This window comes from Pimephales promelas, chromosome 21 (assembly GCF_988280905.1).
Source record: "Pimephales promelas chromosome 21, fPimPro1.hap1.1, whole genome shotgun sequence".
Classification (NCBI taxonomy): domain Eukaryota; kingdom Metazoa; phylum Chordata; class Actinopteri; order Cypriniformes; family Leuciscidae; genus Pimephales; species Pimephales promelas.
This window is the reverse complement of record NC_142789.1, coordinates 11,810,838-11,834,990: the sequence shown is the minus strand read 5'-3', so window position 1 is coordinate 11,834,990 and position 24,153 is coordinate 11,810,838. Positions and strand designations below refer to the sequence as shown.

The window sequence follows — 24,153 nt, the reverse complement described above, 5'->3', positions numbered from 1 at the left end:
TCATAGACGCTTAACACAATCATCCTCATTAAAAGTAAATAACTGAAACCAGTGCTGTTGTCATTCTCTCTGTTGTCGATGATTTTTAAAATTAGCTGATGATCATTAAAATGCAGCTCATGTCTGTTGCTTTCAGTGACGTGAACTCCATTAAATGCACGCGAATTGAAGATCGGATTTATATCCTTTTTGCGAATACACATTTATGTTACCAGGTGTAAATGGAATCTTTTTGATAAATCAGAAAGCTAGCCATATCTGATCAGTCAAAACACATGAAGTGACCAGGTGTAAACAGGCCCCTAGATGCTACTCCATAAAAATAAATAAAATACAATTTAAAAAAAGTAAACACGCAGCGAGCTAGATACACAACATACACTGAACCGAATTATAAACGAAACACTTTTGTTTTTGCCCCCATTTTTCGTGAGCTGAACTTAAAGATCTAAGACTTTTTCTATGCCCCCCCAAAACCTATTTCTCTCAAATATTGATTACATGGTTTGGTACATGGTTTGGTAACCATGTCAGATCTAATAGTGTTTCATGTTATGATTTTAAATCTGTATTTAACCTCAGAACGATCTGACAGTCTGACATTAATGTTGAGTACTGCAAGGTTAACTCTGCCTGGTTTAGATGTTTGTGTGAAAACGGTTTGAAAATGATTAACAGTTGAAAACATTCGTTAGAAATTTAGACAAGTAATCAAAAAGTGATAAAATGTAAAAAAAAAAAAAAAGAGAGATTTAATCTGATGAAATGTAATCAATTACATTAGTAAAGTAATTGAAATAGTTACACTACCTATTACATGTTAAGTAGGGAAACTTGTAATCTGTAACCCATTACATTTCCAAAGGAACCTTCCCAATGTTTATAAACTAGTACTTGCAAGGTCACACCAAAAGCTTGCCATATCAATCTTATTACACTTGCACCCAGTATATTATGTTTTAATATTTCACATTCATCAATTTAATTAACTCATCTCACACATAATGTGATGGGATTGATGACACTCATAATTAATTATTGTTGTCCTGAGCATGTCATTTATAATAAAGACTTCATTATGGTGAGTTAATAAAAGATGGTGTATTGTGTTTCAGTGTTGTTCAGCTGGATTCGTCCCGCACACCAGAACCTCGTCACATTCTTTCCCGCCACTCCCTCCCCATCACCGGCATCCACTGTGGCCTGATGGGACCACAAGCCCGTGTTGCCACTGCATCCCTGGACCAAACCGTTAAGGTGAGTTATGTTCGGTCTCTCGCTCTCCTCTTATGATCATAAAGGATGTAAATCACGTACATCACAATATCTGACATTCATTTTTATGTTGTAGTATAAAGGATTATCATTACTGTAATCATAATCCTTTAACAGGGTCCCGGATCTCCTAAATGTCTTAAATATCTTAAATTGAGAGGTGTAAAAAGTAATAGAAAATTATGCTTAAGTTGAAAGTATGTATACTGAATGAAAATTTTACTCACTTAAAAGTCCAAGTACCTGGCCAAAAACATACATGTTTAAGAAAAAGTAAAACTGACTTTAAAACCGAACATAAGAATAGAAGTAACCTTGCAAAAATAAAAATAAGAGAGGAGTTTTTTGTTAAAATCATTTTCTCAGTGCAAAATACAATTTACCATTGTATAATGTTCATTTAAATGCTAATTATTTATGTATTCAATTTATATAATTTAATAAACATACATTTAATAGAGACCAACAAAATGTGAATTTTTATATAAATGGGGAAAACTCGCTGATTTTATTTTCATTTGCAATTTATACAATTACCACTGTATTTTGATTTTATAAAAATAAGTCAAACCTCGAAACACAACTGCAAAAATTTAACTTTTCTTTTAAATATTAATTTGTACTTGGGTAAATACTCATACTTAAAATAATACTTAAGATCATACACTTAAAATAATAAAAAAATCATTCTTAAAATCGTAACTGAGTTATGGTCTGGCAAAGCGTCATAGACGAATCATTTCCAGAGGTGCGTCAGCAACGGACGTCGCGGATAGACCTAAAACCAATCAGAACGATGAAGGAGATGACGTATGCTAAGGGGTGGAGAAACATCTCCGTATTTTGTTCTTTGCTCGGTTTTTAACAAAAAGGAAAACGCTTAAAACAGACGCGATAGCTGATTCGAATGAGTGATGTTTGACGGCAACATCCATTGTAATGTAGGCTACAAAATCTGCTTCAAAATCCCAGCTCTGTCGTCATCGTGTAAAGCCCTCCCCAACGTTTCTGATTGCCTCGATTTCGACGGATTGGAAATGGGCTAGAATGAGCTCTTTGCCAGACTAACTTTCAGAGCAAATCTAAATTTGCTGGAAGTTGCCTGGGTTAACCGCTGGGTTTTCCCAGGCTAACTTAAGTGTAGTAATCAAGTAAAATTACTCAAACTCAGACATAGACATGTCAAAATAAGAGACCCGGTGTATTTCGAGCTGATTTATAATTAAAAGTCCTGCATTTATTTATTTTTTTCCTTTCGTTTCTGGTTATTGTTATTTTGGTCACATAATACAATGTTTCTGGAATTTAAACAAACTCTTATAGCTTCTTTCTGAGCCTCCATGTCACAGGAAAGAATTGGAACATATATAATATAACATAATATAATACATATAAATCTATATTTGACATTGCTTGGTAAAACCTGTACAATCCTTTTCAGTTAAATATAACAGAATATAATATTATATTATAATGGAATATAAAGTTGTAGTTTGTAGTTGTAATTTTCTGGTGAAAGTAATTCATAAATGAAGTATTTAAAATTTGAAATGTGATGGATTATATATTGAGTAATGCACTATTTTTTAGTGGGGGTCCTTTACAATTCTGAGATTAGGAGCATAATAGGTCTATGTCACACTTCCTGCTTCCGGAATGCGGAGTAGGGATACAGAACTTCCAGTCAACAGTATTTCTCGATAAGGATTTACATTACATTAACCATTCGAGGTAGACTGACCTCGAGCTATGAGGTTGTGAAACGAAGGTTTTTGCATTTCTTGTTTTAAGAAAAACGTTTTATCAGTGATCTTATGAAAAAAAACTACACTACCCACAATCCTAAGCGTAGTAAACTCGCTGTTACCATAGAAACGTTTACCTTACTGGTGAACGGCTAGAGCTACCCGCAGCTGTTGTTGTAGTGTACTGGGTTGCTCTGCATCAGGTTGTAGACAGCCATACCATAGTTTTCAAGCTTTCCCACTTGAGAGTTTTCATTTACCATCTGAACCACACCGTCATATGGGACTTCAGGCAGGTGGTGGAGAGATTTGGTCCAGCTGTATCTATCGGACTCCACCATTGTAATAAGCTAACCGGAAGAGCCATATCCCTACTAAAAGACGTACTTCCGGTCTTCAATATTTTCGTGACATAGGCCTATTGTCAGGGTTTGTGGAATGTCTTTATAATGTTTTATATCTGCACACATAGTATAGGTCTTTCAGTAAAATTGTCAATGTAGCTCCATTTACAAATTGTTGAATTTGACCCATTTTCAATGTTCTAAAAAAGTTTCAGAAATTTGATTGATTTGACGCTAAATTACCAAAAAAGAAAAAGAATGAACTACAAATATTTCCATTTCCTGTGTTGAAATAGGGATTCCGTCCAAGAAACACTGACTGATCCGTATACGGACTGTTGAAACTATCCCCCCTATTGCTTTAAAAAGCAAAGTTTTCTAAATTTTTTTTTTTTTACTCACTGTATAAATCAATCATCGATCAATAAATAAATAAAACTTAGGCAGCACTGTGTCTCTTAACATAGTTGTAGATGTTTAATAAATACGTTTGTCTATTTTTCGTCCAAATAACATTTACTTTAAATGTCAGATCACTTTTTAAAATGCATCTCCACATCCTTCTAGTCTGATGTGTCACTCACTCATCTTTGTGCTTTTTTTAATGCCATCTCCCAACATTTTTTTTTTATATGGGAAGCTTTCAGTTTTTGAAAAAATCACTTGAAAAGCATTAATATTTATGAATTCATATTTCTCTGTCGTACGCACCTAAAGCGGTCTCACTTGTAATCCAATTTATATCTTATTTAACTTGCTAAACTCTCATGATGACATCAAGAAATCGGGTCATGAATGGGGTACTTGGCGTAATGATGTGCTGTCTTTTCTTCCTTGTTTTATGTGGGAATATGCTCTTATATAAATGTTTGCAGTGATGAGACCTTGGATTGTCATTCAGTGGAAGTTTCTCTGTTGATGTGCACTTTTTACAGACCTTGTTAGGCATTTACAGCAATCCTGTCTTCCAGCTAAAACACTTTAAAAGGTGTAACTTTGTTTTAAACGCACAATAATGTGTGCTTCACCTTCCTCAAGTTCAAAACTTTGCTGAAATGTGATTTTCCTGGTAATGAATATGACATGGGGTCAGTAAGTGTCTGGGCAAGAAGCAAACTGCATAAGCAGCAAGTAGTAGTAGTAGTCCCTGTCCTGCTGTTCATCGCTCAGAGCAGTTTCTCCTGGATGGCTTCAGGCGACATGCTTGATTTGACTGAGAAGACAATGTGATGATCAATGCCAAGGAGAATGATGTCCCTGAGGGAGGACTGGTCTGGAGCCCAGTGCGGTGGACAGTATTGGCAAGAACATACTGTTCCACCTGCTCTATGAGCAAAACTGTCGATTTCAGAGATTCATACAATATTAGACGCATCTGATCGATCACACCACTTTAAACCTGTTCTATAGTTGACTGATAGTTAATAGGATAATAAATATACAAATTAAAGGATTAGTTCACCTCAAAATTAACATGTAAGTAAGTAACCTCATTGTCCAAATCAATGCAGTTTCAAAGGGGTTTGAAGTGCTTCAAATGGTCCTGCACGATCTCAGCTGAGGAATAGGGTCTTATCTAGCAAAACAATCAGTTATTTTCTAAATAAAATACAAATGTATATACCTTTTAACCGCAATTGTTCATCTTGTGCTGGTCTGCGATGCGCCAGGCATCACGTAATCACTTTGGAAAGGTCACGCTGGATGGACGTAGACGGAAGTACCGCCCCATTGTTTTAAACATCAAGCTACATGCATGAAAATACCATTTTGAACCATAAACTGACACAAACACATAAATATGTTAATCAACATAACAATACAATTTAAACAATCCTCCTCCTCCACGTAAACAATGGGGGCGATACATCTAGCATGACCTATCCAATGTGATTTCGTAATGTGATTTTTTTTTGTAAGACCAGGGGCCTCATTTATAACCGTTGCGTACGCAAAAAAAAACAGGCCCTGAAAGAGGCGTACGCCACTTCCGACGCTTAAGTTATGATTTATAAATACAAACTTGACGGGAAAATTTGCGCACCTGCACGCAAACTCTGACCCACAAACGTTTTGTAGATGGAGCAGTTTGGCGACACCGATGGTGAGTTCGAGTTAAATGTCTTTTTGGTCACGTTTAGACAGAAAATCTAAGGAAATTATACATAATACAGAAAGATAATATAAATATAGTTTTACTCACCAAACCTATCACTTGAAGCAAATATCCATCCCTTCTTAAATATCCACGCCAGCGAGTGCGTTGGGCCGTTTATTGAAACTGACGCACAGCCTATCTAACGGCAGATGAAGTAAAACCGTAAATCTTCATTATGAGTCCATTATAAAACAGTGCATGTTCACAATAACAGTTTAAATACATAAATGAATGATTTAAACTATGTTTTACTTCTGATATAAACATTTAGATTAAATATGCCATTCTCATTAATGGAGTTAAATACTTAAACTACATGAAATCATTACTGAGAAGTTACAACATGTTTATATTCAATAAATATAAGTATTTGTTTTGGATGTGATGCTTTTGAACACTTCCTCTGGCATGCTGTCTGTGTTTTTAAGTGTTATCTACATAGATAATTGCTTATCATGATAGCAGATTGTCTGAGAAAATGGTTTCATGCAAAATAATGCACAACAAGGTCTATCTTTTTCCATTAAAAATATAAATCAATTAAAATACTATTTGGCCAGTGAAAAAGATTGAGAAAACACTATTTTATTTTATTTACTTAAAAAAATTGCTGCTGTCACTTTAAGACCTCTTGCACAGGTCTAATATACACGCACCGTTTTTTTCCCCATATGTTTCTGTGGATAGTGTGAAACATGTATTTTTTTCTCTGATGAGTCCACCTTCACTGTCGTTCCCACATCCGTGAGTGTTAAGGTGTGGAGAAGCACCAAAGAGGCTTCACACCCCGGGCTGTTACTGCCCAGTGTGAGCACGGTTAGTAGATCAATGATGGTTTGGGCTGCAATATTATGACATCCCCTACTGTGCTTGATGGGCACTGCCAAGGACTACCAACCCATTTTAGAAGACCATGTGTGCCCAATGGTTCAAACATTGTTCCCTGAAGGGGTTGATGAACATAAAAGTGAAGCTGAACATCTCCCATGACCTGCACAGTCACCAGATCTAAATATTGTTGAGCCACTTTAAGGCATTTTGGAGGAGCAAGTCAAAAGACTTCCACCAGCATCACATATTGACTTAGTCACTGTTCTGGAAGAGGAATGGCTCAAAATCCCTCTGGCCACTGTGAAGGACATATATTTGTCATTCCCTAGATGAATTGATGCTGCATTTGCCCTACACCATAATAAAAAGGTTTTGGCTCTTTATCATTTTATTTTTTATGCTTGGAAAAAGTCTCTCATGCTTGTCAGCAAGGCTGCATTTATTTGATCAAAAATACAGTAAAACAGTAATATTGTGAAATTGTATTATAGTTATAAACGTTTTTGTTGTTGCTGCTGTTTTTTTTTTTGTTGTATTTTGGTATATTTTCAAATGTAATTTTCAGCACTCATTACACCAGTTTTCAGTCTCACATGGTCCTTTAGAAATCTTTCAAATATGGTAATTTGCTTCTCAAGAAACATTAATTCTTATTATTGTCCATGTTAAAAAAAAAACAACTTTGCTGTTTAATATTTTGGTCAAAACCATGATACTTTTTTTTAGGTTCTGGTTCCTTGTTCAGAATATAATTTTTGTAACATTAGAATTAGAAATGTCTTTACTGTCACTTTTTAATGTGTCCTTGCTGAATCATTTTTTAAAAAGACTTTACCCAAACCTTTCAACTTTATATATTGTGCTACATAGGCTTTGGTACTAACTTTTGGTGCATTAGCGGTTAATGAACAGAACTACATGCACCAGTACTAACAGAACCTACACTGTAAAAAAACGAATCCTGTAAAAAAACGGTAAACTACTGGCAGCTGTGGTTGCCAGCATCATACTGTAACTATACGGTGTGTTACTGTTTTTGTATTTGAGCATATAGCTGCTAAATTAAAGTTTTATTCTGTGGCTGACAATACGGTATTTAGCTGTTAATTTCAAAAACAGTAACACACCGTAATTTTACAGTATGATGCTGGTAACCACAGCTGCCAGTAGTTTACCGTTTTTTTACAGGATTATTTTTTACAGTGTACCTCTGATCTGTGGCCATCTATGAAAACTGCGAGTGATTGCGATCAGAAAAAAAAAGATCTGAACCAGTCGAGGGGTCTCATTGATAAAACTGTGCATAGGATCCTTACTAAAATTGTATGTGTGCCCGAAAGCAAAAAATGGCTTATGCCAACAAATATTCAGAGTTATAAAACTTCATATGCAGACCCTGCGTAGAATTCCCTTAATAAATCCCAGTCAGCTGAAGATTGTGTCACGTGTCTCCACCCTGAAAAAAACAAACATATATGGAGTTTACAAAGCCTTGTTTTGATGCATATCATTTGCATGTGCATATTAATCCACACGATACCATGTTTAAAGGTACAAGGCATTAGGAAAATATGAGATATGGCCGTACACATTAAATTGCTAAAAATCATTTAGTGGCCTATTCTTGCCTTGTATTTGAATAAATAAAATCAAATAGTATAAAATACATTTCAGAGAAAGTTTTTCTCAGTCTTTTCCACTGGCCAAATAGTATTTTTAAGTGATTTATATATTTTTAATGGAAAGGCCTTATTGTGCAATATTTGCACAAAAATATTTTCTCAGACAATCTGCTATTATCATGGTAAGAAATCTTCGCTGTAGTTAAAACATTAAAACACGGCATTCCACAGGAAAAGCGTTCTAAAGCATCGCATCCACAACAACTATTTCTATTTATTAGAATATAAAAAAATAACTTCTCAGTAATGATTTTTATGTAATTTAAGTGCTTAATTCCATTAATGAGAATGGCATATTTAAGCTAAATGTGTAAATCAGATGTAAAATAGTTCAAATCATTTTATTCATTTATTTAAACTGTTTTTATCCACATGCACAGTATATTTAGTTTTCTTCAAGTGATAGGCTAGATTGAAATTATATTTGTATTATCTTGCTGTATATGTGTAATTTTCTAAAAATGACCAAAAAGCCGACTTCAGCTCACCATCGGTATCGCTAAACTGCTCCGTCTCCAGAATTAGTACGCAATGGTCAGAGTTTGCGTGCAGGTGCACAAATTTTCCCGTCAAGTTTGTTTTTATAAATCACAACTTGTGTGTCGGAAGTAGCGTTAGTCTCTTGCAGGACCTGTTTAATGCATAAGCAACGGTTATTAATGAGGCCCCACAGCAGTCTCCGTTACACCAAAGACAGATTTAAGTTGACTAACTTGTACAGTAGTAAGTGATTGACGGTGTCAAACTGCACTTAGGTCCAAGAGAATAAGGATTTAAAGGATTGACAGAACCAGAGTCAGATGCTAATAGGTGTAATTATAGGTGTACCACAGTTATTCAGAATAAGACAAACATGTTTTGGAAAATTAATTCATGATGTACTCGCTTATATAAGTTTTGTAAATTTTTAATACAAAAAAAAAAATACGCACTGCAGCTTTAATTATTATTATTTTTTTTTTTTATTAAACAGTCAAACATACATACAAACCAATATAGTGCAGTAGTGAGAAATCTTATAATTCCAGAAGTGACAGAGTGATTTAAGTGTTTGATCTGAGTGTGTATGTCAGTGGGTGCGAGTGTGTGTATGTGTGTGTATGCGTAAACAAAGTAACCATTTATTATTTATTGCCATTGTCATTACCATCACCACCCCCACTCCCCACTACCACCATATTGCCAATATTGTATTAGTCGATTTTTATCCTTTTTCCTATGTACCAATTGCCATTGTCAACCCTGTATAAAATAAAAGATGATATAATAAGATAATATATGATAACCTTCCCCCACATCTCTTCAGTCCCTATCTTCTCCTAATTTTTTTTGTGTGTGTGTACTGTGTGTTATGTGCAATGTCTAAAGTGCATTAAAAGAGGGAGTACAGTGCAAGAGTTTAATTTGTTTAAATTATTTTAGCTTTAATTTATTATGCACAATATTTAATCGGAATCAACCAACTAATCTCTCTTTAACTTATAAAAATAATCATACATGGATGCTGGAACCCTCCCAGACATTCTTACGATTAAATCCAGAGTATAAACTGCACTTTTTTTAGATCAAACTCAAGAATGTGAATCTCTAAATCTCAAGCATCAAAATATCAAAGGAGGTTGCAGCAACATCATCCCTCCAAGGTCAGCCAGAGATGTGGGCCCTGTGGACTCACTTTAAGTGTTTCCTGTGTGATCATTGAACCTCAGCGATGAATAATTTCCAGTCCTTTATGCTGATACACTGTGAAGAAGTGGAGTAGCTATTTGATCCTTCACGCTTTAAGCCTTGAAACTTCAGCTCTCAATGCTGATCTATTTTTCACGTCTAAGGATATTCTGGTACGATTTTGGTTGAGACTTTATGCCTGCTTTCATTGACATTGCTTTGACAGGATTATCCCAATAATCAAGCCCATTATAAAGAAGCCACAGGCATGACTGATCTACAGGCTACATGCTCCGAGGATCTGTCATGAACGACTGGCTCTGCTTAGTCTTTGTTTAAGCTCGAGGTGTGCCCGTGGCACCGCAGTACACAGGCCTTCAATGTCACACTGGGTGCACTCTCTCATTACCTACAATCCCCCATGGGGATTTTGCAGGACCAGTTGCTGTCATAGTTGATCTCTAGTGAGGAGATATGGGAGAATGAGGTGTGTTTGTCTGTGGTAATAATAAAGGGGAGTTTACCAAAGGGTGACTCACCCCTCTCTTTCTCCGGACCGTGACTGCCACGCAGGTGCGGGATGTGGAAGTATCAGCGAACACCCCGAGATCGTTGTAGGAATGAATGTCCTGACAAAACATGCTCGTGGCTCCCGTATAATCAGCCTCGTCTCACGCTGTTGAAAACCATTTGAACGCCGTGCCTGCTGTCAGGGTCCCAGGACCTATCTACATTAGAATCGATCAACCCCCATACCTAACGAGTCAGCGATTTAAAAATTTGTTTGTGGTGTCTGTGGGAATGCTGCTCGCACTGTTTAATTGGGCCAAGGCTGTGACGCGTTCTGCTCTCGGCTGTTCTGAGTGATGCTTGTCATGGGCTTCCTGTGGAGATACTGTCATGGCTGGTTTAAGATACAGATCCCACATTATTTTAAATATATCTAGCCAGTGACCGAGTGCAAGCATGTTTGTCTCAAATAATTCTGTATTTTTAGCTTTAGAAACGTGAGTATTTTGGTAACACTTTACTTGAATGGCTGTGCATAAGACTGACATGACACCTTCATAACCATGAACACATTCCTTTACATTGGTTTCAGTCCTACCTATCTGGCCGCACTCAGTTCATCACTATCAAATCCTTCAGTTCCCAGCCGTCTCCAGTCACCTCAGGAGTGCCACAGGGCTCTGTCCTGGGGCCCCTCCTCTTCATTATATACATTTCACCACTTGGCAGTATTTTCCGTAGAATGACACCCAGCTCTATCTTTCCAGTAAACCAAATTCCATATTTCCTCCCCCTTCCCTCATCTCCTGCTTACAAGAAATAAAATCTAGGGATGCACCGAAATGAAAATTCTTGGCCAAAACCGAAAACCGAAAAAGAGGAAACCAAGGCCGAAAACCGAAAACCGAAACACCGAAAGAATTATTAGTATCATTGCATTTATGGCTATGACTGTGTACAAACTTTACTAAAATCAAGGCATTGCAATTGCATATTAATATCACATTTTCAAAGAATAAATCAATTACAAATTATGCAAATATTTATTTAGCACAATGCACAGTATAAAATAAAATTCAAACTAAAATGTTTAACTTGACCCCACTCATGTGTACACTAAATAATAATCTACTGGCCTGCAGAAAGGTTTTAAAATGAAACGTTCTCTCAAAAACAAAGCCGAGCGCAAACTTCTCATCAAACCAGCACCCAGTTTGCATGTCTAAATTAGTTACATTAGTTACATAAAAATTTGGCATACAATAGCATAAAAAGCCTTTTTAAATGAACAATGGTCCATGTGTAATACAAATGTACATGAAACTTAATGAAACATGTTTAGTGAATGTATTTAAATATTTAAGAGAGCATTAATTTAGTTCTATACATACATAGTTCCCAATCCCATATACATATTTTTTGTAATGTCACAAGTAATAATCTCAGGGTTTACTGGGTTTTACATGATTATTTTTGTATTGGTGGTGGAATAGCCTACTAAAAAATAAGCATTGCCATGCGTTTATCTTTCTTCTTCTCACCGATTCCTGATGGTTAGAGGACAGTTACTTGAGTCGTCCCCTGTCGTGTCAAGTATAAACGCCTCGACCGTTTGGAGCGGTGCGCGCGCTGTCTGTGGAGACTCGACTCCACAGACAGCGCGCGCACCGCTCTTGACCCGCTCGCAACCGGAATCGTCGTCATGGTGGCGCGCGTTGTTTAGAGCAGATATAGGTGGATAAACAAGGCTTCCGTCTCCTCGCGGGTTCAGATACACTGAAATACGTCCGCACCGCAGAAATGTTGCTTCAGACAAGCACGTGAAGGTCGCGGTTTCTGTTTGCGTCATCACAACATTTCGGCCGTATTGTTTCGGTGATAAAAGTCTTTCGGCCGAAAACCGAAAATGCACTTTTGGGCCATTTTCGGCCGAAAATTTTCGGCGGCCGAATATTCGGTGCATCCCTAATAAAATCCTGGCTAAGTTCTACTTTTCTAGAATTAAATACTGATAAAACAGAACTTCTTGTTATTGGCTCTAATAATACACTCTCTGAATTTTGACAGTTTTTCTCTCCTTATTGACAATACCACAGTTTCCCCCTCCCCTCAGGTCAAAAGTCTTGATGTCATCCTCGACAGTACACTATCGTTTCAATCTCACATTAATAACATCACACGGTCAGCTTATTTCCATCTCCGTAATATCAACCGGCTCCGCACCTCCCTTACCATTGACTCTGCTTCCATCCTTGTTCACAGTCTGGTTACGCATTCACTATTGTAATTCTCTTCTTTTTGGTCTCTCTCATAAAACCCTACATATACTTCAGTTGGTCCAGAATTCGGCAGCACATGTTATAATCAAACCTCCCTTACTCCTATTCTTCAACAATTACATTGGCTACCAGTTCAACGTAGAATTGAGTTCAAAAATGTATGTGCTTACTTACAAGGCCATCCATAATCTCGCTCCTCCTTACATCTCTGACCTCTTCCATGTTGTTACCGTGTCCCGCACTCTCCGATCCTCGTCTTCCACTCATCTCTCTGTTCCTTCTGTCTGCCTCAGTACTATGGGGAGCAGAGCCTTCTGCTGCTCTGTTCCCAAACTGTGGAACTCTCTTCCGTCTCACATTAGGAGGAACATAAACTCGCTCACAGAATTCAAATCCATACTCAAGACTTACCTGTTCAAAATATCTTATTTACCGTGAAACATCTATTGTCCTGTTTACTTGTATTTGTGCTATGTTTTATATTTTATTTTTTTCTCTTGTTTAATTTTACATATTCTGATGTTTTTATGTTGTACACGTTCAAAAAGGCGCTTTTAAATAAAATATTATTATTATGACATGACATATGTCTTGAATGAGAAGTAAGGTTTATACATGTTTATGACAATTGTCATTAAGTGTATTTTGCTCAATAATGACATTTTGAATGCAAATATGACATTGTATAAGATGTCTTTGTTATAACATCTTGACATCAAGTATCATTATTCATCATTATTCAGCTGAAATCAGTTCAGTGTTAAATCAGTACAGTAGTGTGTGAGATAATCGGTGCTGAGAGAGTTGATGAGCATTGCAAATACAATAACTCGAGGCTGCAAGGTGTTGAGAGGACTCAACTTGAACTTTGTCATCATCTGCACTTTATCCTGTTTGCATGCTTTACCATCCACCACTTTACTGAACGACAGGGACACCTTTTTGTTAACTGAACCGAAGAGTTTTGAAGATCCTGTTTAAATTAGATTGAAATGCAGCCAACATCTTGCTGGATTAGGTTCAAATGCAATAGACCTTCATTTGATTTTGGGATAGTTTTCTTTTGTTCTTGAAGTTGTCTTACAAAGCCTCTTTTATGTTTAACATAAAATAAAATATTTATTTATAAAATAAAACAAGTTAAATTTACTTAAACTTAACTAAAATTTAAAACAAAATAAAAAATGGTGCAAAATATAGTTTTCAAAGCTATAACAACTATAATAATCATGTTATTAAACATGTAATTAAACGTGTTATTAACGGCGTTAACGCAAACCTATTTTAATGGCATCCATTTTTTTTATTGTGCAATTAGCGGTCTTTTTGGCCTAGCAAGCTTTGTAGTTTTTTCTCACATGCTTTTGCAACAGCATGTGGCATGCGTGCGCTGTTCTATAAAACCCATGCATTTCAATGGCTTTAGCCGCGCGAGGATGTTTTGTTCCTTCATTTATTGCAAGCGGATCTAGCTAGACCGTAAACAGAACAACAGCCACGCCCCACACACTCGTTTGGGCTTGCGAGCCGGCCAAATAGTTGGTTAACGTTACGTTTTGAGTGGATGATGAGCGCGAGACGCTGAAATGGATGCCAATAAGATTCTGAATGGAAAGTTTACTTTTAAAAAGATGCCAAATGGTTCAATTGACAAGACCGAAGTGATATGTGTTTTTTTGTCGTTTTGAACTGAGCTATCATCATCACAGCACGTCCAGTCTGAAACACTACTTGATGATGGCCAAGCACACACACACACATACTGTACAGCTCATGCGAATTCTCTGCCCCCTCGTCAATATCAGGACCTCGTCACTATTTCTTTCACACTTTTATTGATGGACAGTGTTACATTGTGTGAGAGATTATTTGCTCCAAGTGAGAATGTTAGTGTGAATTTGAACACAGTTTTGTTTTCAATAAAAAAAACATTTGCACAAAGCAAGCCAATCCACTTTTCCATGTTGATAAGAGCATTAAAATGAGAAAAAATAATGGGACAAAAAGAAATCAAGAGACATTTAGAATAGATAAAAATGTGTGATTAATTGCGATTAATCGCAAGTTAACTATGACATAAATGCGATTAATCGCGATTCAATATTTAATCGTTTGACAGCACTAAAAATCTCCTTACAATACTAATTGTCATGAGCTGTTGAAAATATCTCCCAGTTGTGAGGCCTGAGTGTTTTCTTGTTAAAAAATAACATCTGATCATTCCACTTTAGATGACAACTTTTCAATTGTCTTTTCAAATTCTACAATATTCACATTATACTCCAAAGTAAATTGACTAAATTACTTTTTAAATGACTTTTCACAGTGAATTAGCTCACCAATACCAGTAGCTAAAAGGCTCTGCACACAATGGCACCTCTTCCTTCTTGCTTCACTGTCCTAGAGATGCATTTATTATTATACTGTATTTCTCCCCAGATTTTCAAAGACACCGCTCTGGAGCATCACCATGCAACTTGTTTTTCAATGCGATTCATTTAAAAGCTTAGTGTTTAGCCATTTCTTTCTTTATTTTTCCATGAGTGTTCTATAAAGCTGCTTCTCGAACTCCCACTAAACAGTGAATTTTTTTTCATCATGATATTTGTTGGGCTAGTCACTCGACATTTGTGTTCTGTCCCCTTTAGACAAAGTTGTCGTCATCAGATTGCAATCTGTCAAGTTTTTTGATGTTTAATCCGTCCCACTGTTGTTCATTAGTCATCTGAGCTCAATAGTATCAGCTACAGTGGATTACATTCTGTCAGTCACCATAGATGAATTACTCTGTCTGTCGTTGCCGTGAGGGGATTCTGGGAGTTCATGGTGCACATAGAGCTGGGCTTGTTAGCACAAGAGGGATGGAGAGCAGGCTTGTGCAAATTTCTGAATTTCAGAATTGGCTTCCATTCAATTCATGAATTGGAATTTGAATTGAATTGACTCCGCCCCACAGAAAGTTGAATTGGAATTGGAATGACAGGAAGTGGAATTAAATTCATGTCAATTCAAAGAAATTCCACACAGTCACACAACAGAAAGAATGTGTTGAATCTCACAGGGGACTTTCTCAGTTTGTGGCAAATTTATTTAGAGTATTTTTTTCCCCACATTAATTTCCCACATATCTCGTACAATTATGTGGTTTTGTTTTATTAATACAGTGTATACTGCACTGCTGTGTGATGTAATCGGAACTGCTAACTGTACACACGAAAAAAATTAAGAATTTAGTATTTATTCTCAATTCAATTCTGAACTGTGCACAAGCCTGATGGAGAGGTGTGTCAAACTGCAGACCGATCACTTTTGGGTATTAATGTGGTTAAAAACATCTGACGTCTGCATTCATTGACAAACTAGAACAGAGTTCACGTAGGAACTGTCCACACTGAAACACTACATGATCTTTGACTAGAGTATTGGACAGCCTGATTTAATATGGACAGCTAATTTTGTTGAACATTACCTGACCTTTGCCCTACATGTTTAGAAGTAATCTTTTATGTCTGTGGTTTCTCATTAGGGCTCTCACAGTTTTCAAGATTTGAATTCTCTCTGGTGTAGGCCATAGAATGACATACTTGCTGGATATAATTGGACAATTGATTTGGTTAATTGATGTCTACTTGGTGTTTTGAAAAATTTGAATCAACTTTTTCATTTTCTATCCTCATTGTTATTTCAAGTTTTTCTTAAAATATTAGTTTTGCTATTGTCATTTGTATTATATATATATATATATATATATATATATATTATATATATATATATATACATATATCACAAAGTAGTTTAGAATTTAGAATTTGTCATTTATGCATGTATGTATTTAAATGTGTATATATTTGTTTTTCATTTTAATTGTGAGTCGATATTGTTTAAAAACTTACTAAGTTATTAAGTTAAACTTAGCATTCATTTAAATTCACAAATTTGCTATTATTACATTCTAAATCTATTATTTTAATCATGTTTATGCATTTATAATTAATATAATCATTTTTAGAATATAATTGTATTTTAAATATAATTTTAAATTAAATAAATTATTACAATTATTGTTATTATTGATTTATATATTTATATGCTTCAATATTTGACGTTTTAGGCGCCCTTTAGCGTCACTTACATGACGCGATCCTAGGGCGTCATCTAACTGACGCTAAAGGGCGCCTAAAGCGTCAGATATTGAAGCATGTCCAAATGCTTCCCAAGGCGTCAGTTAAGTGACGCCTTGGGGGTGAGAATGGGCTGTACATAAATATCGATATATTATATTATATGTTTTTTTGTTCTGAATATCTTTTCTCAGTCAGTAAAAGTGACTATTCAAATAATGGGCAGTTTCCTTTCGCTCTTGACATTTTACGACAGGGTCATGGGCATTGATCCTTTTCAGTCAAAATTATTTCACGGTCAGTTTGTCTTCTTTATGATGGGACATCAATCCAGCTGGACTCTCGAGCAGGGAAGGGTGTCGGAGCTCCTCTGTTAAATTATCGTTGTAAAAGCTCACACACAGTATGTTCTTGCTCTTCACAATTTCAATTGATTAAAGATCCTTTAAAAAGCAGCTGTAAATTAAAGAATAATGGTTGTTCTCTAGCTACTAGCTCTGCAAGAATAGATCTTTCACTTGGACTAAAAGTTTGTGTTGTTGGCTCAGCAATCTCACTGCAGAGAACTTGAGCTTTCCAAAGCTGAGCTTCTGAGCTTTCTAATGTCCACTTACCCCTGAACCAATTAGAGATCATCAGACTTTTTGGCAGAAGTGTTACTGTTACGCTGGAAGTTGGAACGGAAAGGTGTAGATGTTGGAGATCTTTGTGGATTATATCATCCTGGGGGAACCACAGTCCTGACATACACAGAGTGATGGATAAGTCTTTGTCTTTTCTATTCACTCTTATCTGTGTCTCTTTATTCTTTTCTCTGTCTGCCTCTCTCATGATTAATTTCTAGATTGATCAATGCAAACATCAAAAACCTAATGATTTTATGTAGTCGTTTTTATCCAGCTGAATCACATCGAAAGATCTGATGGAAAAGAACGGTTTGTTCACAAAGCAGATATCATGACTTCTCTCATGAACTGTCACCAAGGTCAAGATTTTAATTGCTTTTCTTACATTTTGGACAGTTTCTATCATAAAATATAAGACTTCAGAAGGTTGCATACAAGTCTTACGGACCACACTAATCATACTTTTAGTCAAGTATTTTAGAGACATACAAAGGAACGAAATGTTGTGCCTCACAGGACCACTGTTGCATATATAAATACACATAACTGGGGCTGCACGATATAAGGAACAGCTGCGATGTGTGATAACATTGTTCAATATTGCGATGATGATATTACTAGCGATAAATATTTAAATGTGAATGTTAGTTATACTGTTCCCATGTGCTTTAATAGGTTATTTGCGAACATAGAACCTAAACATTGAATTGCCTATTCCCACTGAATAAAGAAAGCAAATAGATAATTTTGGACATGATTTTATTGAACAAATTGCACATAGGCATTACAACTATAAGAAATCAACGTTCAATTTCCCCTGCTCCTTTTAAAATATAAAACTCAACAAAAACTTGTCTTAAACTCAGCAAAAACATCTGTCTTTGAATAAAAAAAACATGGGGAAACAACATTTAAATAAATAGAAATGACATAAAATAAAAATGTCCGTTTAAAATAACTGTAATGGCTCTCACTACAACCTCATAAAACCAGCAAACAAATAAAAAAAAAAAATCTGCCCCTTAGGGCAAGTTACTGCCTTGGTTATCTATTTAGGGCAAGTTCTCAGCTGAGAAAACCAGCATGCTAGCTTTGCTAGGTTTCAAACATATATGTAGACTTCATTCCCTGAAGTGCTGAAGAGCTTCTCTGAGGTTGAATTAGTTGCAGGTATACAAAAGATACTTCTGAGCAAGTTTGGTCAGCTTGGGGCATTTTCACACCTGAAAGTCTGCGCCAAGGTCTGAACCAAAGTTCACGTTTTGATAAGCTTTATACTTTCAGAAAGTTTTGGTTTGGTTTCAGACTGCAATTATGCGAGCGCACTAAAGAACTCTACGTGATATACTTATGTTCGTCATCATCATCTATGTGGGCTGCATCTTGACATTGATTGGTTTGTAAATGGGCGTGCGTCTGACGTCAGCTTGTTGTCAATTCGGCGGGTAACTTTGACAACATGAATGAATAGATGCAAATCGGTGCAACTATATTGTTATTTTTATGGCATAATTACCAGCAGCACCAACTTTCACCAACAGCAGTTTCTTTATCATCAGGTGGCATTGATCCCCCCGTCCTCTCATCCCTCTCTCGCATCCTCTCCGAAAATCTTAACAGCTCATTTTTCCTGCCACCTGTTTTTTCGGCTATGCAGGAACCACTGGATATTCCTGTAAAGGCAGTGGCGTAGCAAGCTTTTGAAAAGTCTGGGGGATGGATGTGCCATTTAAATTTGGGCATGTTACGTAGACCCCTGTCCCTCTAGGGGGGTTCGGGGGCATGCTCGCCCGGAAGAAAATTTTGCACAATTTAAGGTTAAATGCATCAATCTGGAGCACATTGAGAGTTCAAAATTAAGAGCTTCAACTGGCTTCGACCCAGGCCTGTGCACATTGAACAACGAAAAAGCATTGACTTGTAGCTTACCTAAAGAGGGCTCAAACATCTTTATAGTTATGATATAGAGTCTCAGTCTACATTACATTATATTTTATATTATGCTATGGAAATTACAATACTTTTGTCCTAATTTCTTCACTTGTAAGAAATAAACCCTTGAGCTTTTATTTAGGAGAAAACACCAGAACACCATGCTGATCGTGAGCAAAGAACGCATTTTTCTTCAAATCACACAGCAACAGAATGCATAACGCAAGTCTTGTGCTGTTTATCCAAAAATACGAAATATAATAACGAAAATACTGGACATGTCAATAAAACATAAATATAACATCTTATCAAACACATATCAAGCTTATTTAAAAACCTCGAAAGCATAAACACTCATTCAAAGTACCTGGAATGGAAAAGGGAGATGTAAAAAACAACATAAGTTCACGCCTCCTCAGCACGAGCTGACCGACACATCAAAAGATGCGGGACTTGAGGCAGAACAGCCAATCATCAGCCGGTGTCATGTTTGAGGGGAGGCACACACAGAGCGCCAGAGAAACGGAGGAGCGATTGTAGTATGGCGTTTGTGCAAAACTGCGGAAAAACTGCAGAAAAAGTGTGGGAGTTGAACACACTCACCGGGAAAAGTGTGGGTGTTAAAACACCCACATCCCCCACGGGTGCGACGCCCCTGTGTAAAGGTCTGAAAGTCTGAACCATACAGAAATGCTGTCCAAATGTGGTCCGGGGAAGGTTTCACACCTGTAATTTTGATTCGGACCAAACTGAAAAGTCCGGAAGTCCAGACCAAGCAAGGTAGGGAAAGGGCCCTTAGGGTAGGTGACTTGGTGGACTTTCCACTAGGCCAAAGGGTCTGCTTCACTGTGAATGCTGGGGGAGAACAAATAGCTGTTAAGTTCAGCTTCAACAGCTTGCTCCAGATGCATGAAAGATGCTCTTGAAGTTGGGCTTGGTTTTGTTTTGAGCAAACTGCCCAATGATCGCTTTGTCATTTTTTTCGCTGGGTGGCTCCGTGGTCTGGGCCTCTGTGTTCTCAGAAGGTCTCCCCTCCTTCTGTCGAGTGTTTCATTTCTGACATGATTCTGCTCTTGATGCCCTCAACTTTTTCACTGCTGATGTAGGTAAACTTGAAGTTCAGAAGTTCTTCTGTTCCTGGGTCATCATACTTTGTATTCATGTAATCCATGATTTTCACTTTAATGAACTTGGTTAAATCTGTGTCATCTTTCTTTTCTGCAAGAACTGATGTCTTTAAAAGATGAAGGACAGGTTTCACAAATGAAACACTGACATAGATTTCCCCAGAAAGAGCATCAGTAAATTCCTGCAAAGGGTGTAATGCCAAGTTAACAGACTCAAGTACTGTACATCCAGGTCCTGCCAGGAGGGAAACAGATGCCGTGTTTTCCGGTCTGCCGATAGGGCATCAGGAATGGTCCTTTGCTGCTCCAAGACCCTCTCCATCATCTTTTGCCTTGAGCCCCACCTAGTTGGACATTCTGTGATGAGTGAGACAATGTGGCTGTCATCCTTAACAGCTTTTTCTGGAAAGAAGATATGAAATAACTAGCTACAAACTTTTCAAACTACCAGTAATCATTGTAGCCAATTATTTAATTATTTATAATTAATAATTTAATTTAATAATAACATAATTATTTATTTATTGTAATAAAGTAATATTTCAGAGGCTGCATAATTAACTACAATTGTGATAATTCAGGTGCTCCATACTATAGGCACTGGCCCTGTTAGATATATACTGAGCGTACTGTAGCTGTAGCTACTTAGTATACATATACCCCTTTTCCACCAAAAAAAGAACTGGTTTGGAACTGGTGCTGGTTCAAAGTTGGTTCAACTTGCGAACCGCTTCAGAACCTATTTGTTTTTCCACTGACTAGAGCTCCCAGGGAACGACGTTGTTACGTCACTGTGTACGTCGCCATACGTCTTAGCTAGAAACGCTTGCAAATACAACATTACTTTCGGATTATCTCTAACTCGTATACCAAGAAAGCTTTAAAAACAATTGAAATATGTAAGTCTTTTAATCTTTTCGTTTGATATGTAATTTTTTCTGATAAGTTATGTACCCCTGTAATTGTGTCTTTTTTTTCTTTCCATTTATTTGTTCTATATTGTGGCTTTTCTTCTTTGCTTATAATGTCTTCAATAAAAAAAGTAGAAACGCTTGCGTTAACTTCAAGCATAACAATTACAAAGGCGGACTCCATCGTGTGTCGCTGCAGTCTCCATACCGGACTGAGTGTGTTGAGGATGGGTGGAGGGAGACTTGCTCTTTTCAGCCTGCAGAGTAAGCGGGGGAACTTCTTGGCCTTCTTGGAGAATGATGTAGTGTAGAGGTTGTCAACAGAGATGGTCAAGGTGTGCACCTCCAGGGATTTAGTGATGCTGACTCACTCCATGGCCAAGCTGTTGATGATCAGTGGGAAGTGTTTAACAGACTTTCTCCTGAAGTCAATTTAAAACCTTGTTTTTCTTCACTACATTGAGGGACAGGTTATTTGCACCATGCCATTGAAAGAGTTTTGCCACTTCCTCTCTGTAGAGTGTTTCTGATGAGGCCTACCATAGTTGTGTTATCCAGAAACTTGATGTGATTAGAGCTGAACTTTTGTGGGTCAGAAGTGTGAAGAGCGCCGGGCTGAGCACACAGCCTTGTGGGGCACCTGTGCTAAGTACGGCAGGTGCTGTGGCTGACATGGGCTGACTGAGGTCTTCCTAAGAAGTCCAGGGTCCAGTTAAAGAGGGAGGTGTTGTGGCCTACCAAGTTCAGATAATAATAACTGTTGTGGAGGTAGGAGGATATTGGATTGTCCTCAGAATGGTTTGATGGGCAAGCAAGCTGGAGCAGATAGAGTTTGTTATGGAGACTGCACTTGATGTGATGCATGACTAACCTCTAAAAGTACTTCATGATCAGGTTCAGTGTTATGGGAAGGAAGTCATTCAAGCAGGTCATGGATGACTTCTTTAGTAACGGTGGTGGTGACGAGACGTGGGGATGACTGCCTGTCTCCGTGAGGTTTTAAAGATGTCTGTTAGGACATCTGTCAGCTGTTCTGCACATTCTTTTTGTTTATGGCCAGGTATGTTGTCAGGACCCCCAGCTTTGCGTGGGTTAGTACTAGATTGGGTCTTCTTGTGTCGATTGATGACCGACAGATCAGCTGGTCATTGGGAGGTGTGGCTCTTTTCAGTGCAAATCTGTCATTCTGCATTTCAACCCGTGCATAGCAGTCAAGTGGTTGAGTGCATCTGGGGTGGATGTGTCATCATCACAGACCTGTGGCAGAGGCTTGTAGTCTGTAAGGGTCTGAATGGCTGTCCACAGGCTCTGTGTGTTCTGTCGGTGAAGTGATTGTTGATTTATTTTTATTTTTTGTGTGTGATGCTTTGATGCTATGTGACAGATTGGCATTTGTTTCTTTGAGGACTGGTTTATCTTCTGATCTGAATGCAACATCTCAGGTCTTTAATAGTCCACGGACCTCAGGTGTAAACCATGGCTTCTGGTTGGCACATATGGTGATGGTTTTGGTGACTATCACATAATCAGTGCTCTTCTTAATGTAGGAACGTCCCAGTCTGTCTCCTGAAAGCAATCCTGGAGAATTGTGGTAGTGTCCTCTGGCCATACTATGATGTTTTTGTTTTTTTTATAAAAAGGGGGTTTGGTAATTTCAGAAGTGGCCTGCATGCTGGAATTAGCATAATATAGTATTGTTTTTTGAGTACTCAAGGTGGGGGCAAGCGACAGCCCTATATGCATTTTTCCCAACTGTGCAAACGAGGTCTAATATAAACCAGGTACCTTGTTTCAAAGTTAACATGTTGGTGATAGAGCTGACTTGATCAGTTATAGAGAGTATCCCTAGAATTGGCATTTGGGGGAAATATCCCTCACCTCATGTTGTGTGATTGTGACTCGACAGAATCGAATACCACTTTTCGTATAATACCTTTATGGTTCTTTTGTGCCCAGTTACTGGAGTGATCATATAAAAAAATGTGACTTTTTTTATAGGAAACTTAATATAAAAAGCAATATTTTGGATTAAAAAAATATGTATTTGTAAAAAAAAAAGTATGTATTTGCTTGTGTATGTATACTTAACATTTTAAGAAACATGATGGGAACATAAATTAATTCTTAGGCCCCGTCCACACTACTGCGTTTTCGTTTAAAAATGGAGAATTAAAACAAATATGATCTCCGTCCACACCAGCGTTTTATCTGCTTATTAGAATTGATTTCCGTTCACATTAAAACAATGGGCATGCGTGTGCCGGTGTAAACGGTGGGCCTCTGCGTCATCGTTTCTAAAGTCCTCTGTTTTGTCCCGTCTTCATTAATACGCCCTCCGGAGATTCAAAACGCAAAAACGGAGCTGCAGCGTTTCTAAATTTCTCCATTTTAGGTCTTCATTTTTTCTGTTTTAGTCTGGACGGGAGGTGCAAACGGTCTCCGTTTTTAAACGAAAACGCAGTAGTGTGGACGGGGCCTTAGAACTTGGCACATGTTTCAAAAAAGATTTTTGTTTTCATGATTTTTGACAACCTTATGTTTATTGACCTGATGTCTTTCTCTCTCCTCATGTCATAGGTTTGGGAAATTTCCTCTGGGGAGATGCTCCTGTCTGTTCTCTTCGACGTTGGCATCATGTCAGTGACCTTTGACCCCTGCGAGTATTTCCTATTCTGTGGAGGCAGTGACGGCAATATTTTTCAGGTGTCTCTATGCAGCACGGTAAGCACTTTAAAAGCCAGCATTTCCTGATCACTGGCATTTATTCTGAAAGCATATCCAATGAGACCTTTTGTAATAGAGTTTTTGACACCATTGTGAAGTTGTTTATGAGACATTTAATTGGCCCATAGCACATTGACGAGCAGCCTGTTGGGGTTTCATAAGCAATAATGCACCCTGTCTTATCTTCACTGCATTAGATGGAGAAGATTAGTTATTTTTA

At 37.4% G+C, this 24,153-nt stretch overlaps 1 protein-coding gene across 1 annotated transcript in view; it reads left to right on the top strand.

The window, feature by feature from the left end:
- The window catches only part of wdr18 (WD repeat domain 18), a 99,971-nt gene that overhangs the window by 18,275 nt on the left and 57,543 nt on the right, over positions 1-24,153 (top strand). Inside the window, exons 4-5 of the mRNA XM_039655908.2 lie at positions 1,116-1,257; positions 23,787-23,930. Coding sequence (XP_039511842.2) covers positions 1,116-1,257; positions 23,787-23,930 — 286 coding nt within the window. The remainder of the gene's footprint in view (positions 1-1,115; positions 1,258-23,786; positions 23,931-24,153) is intronic.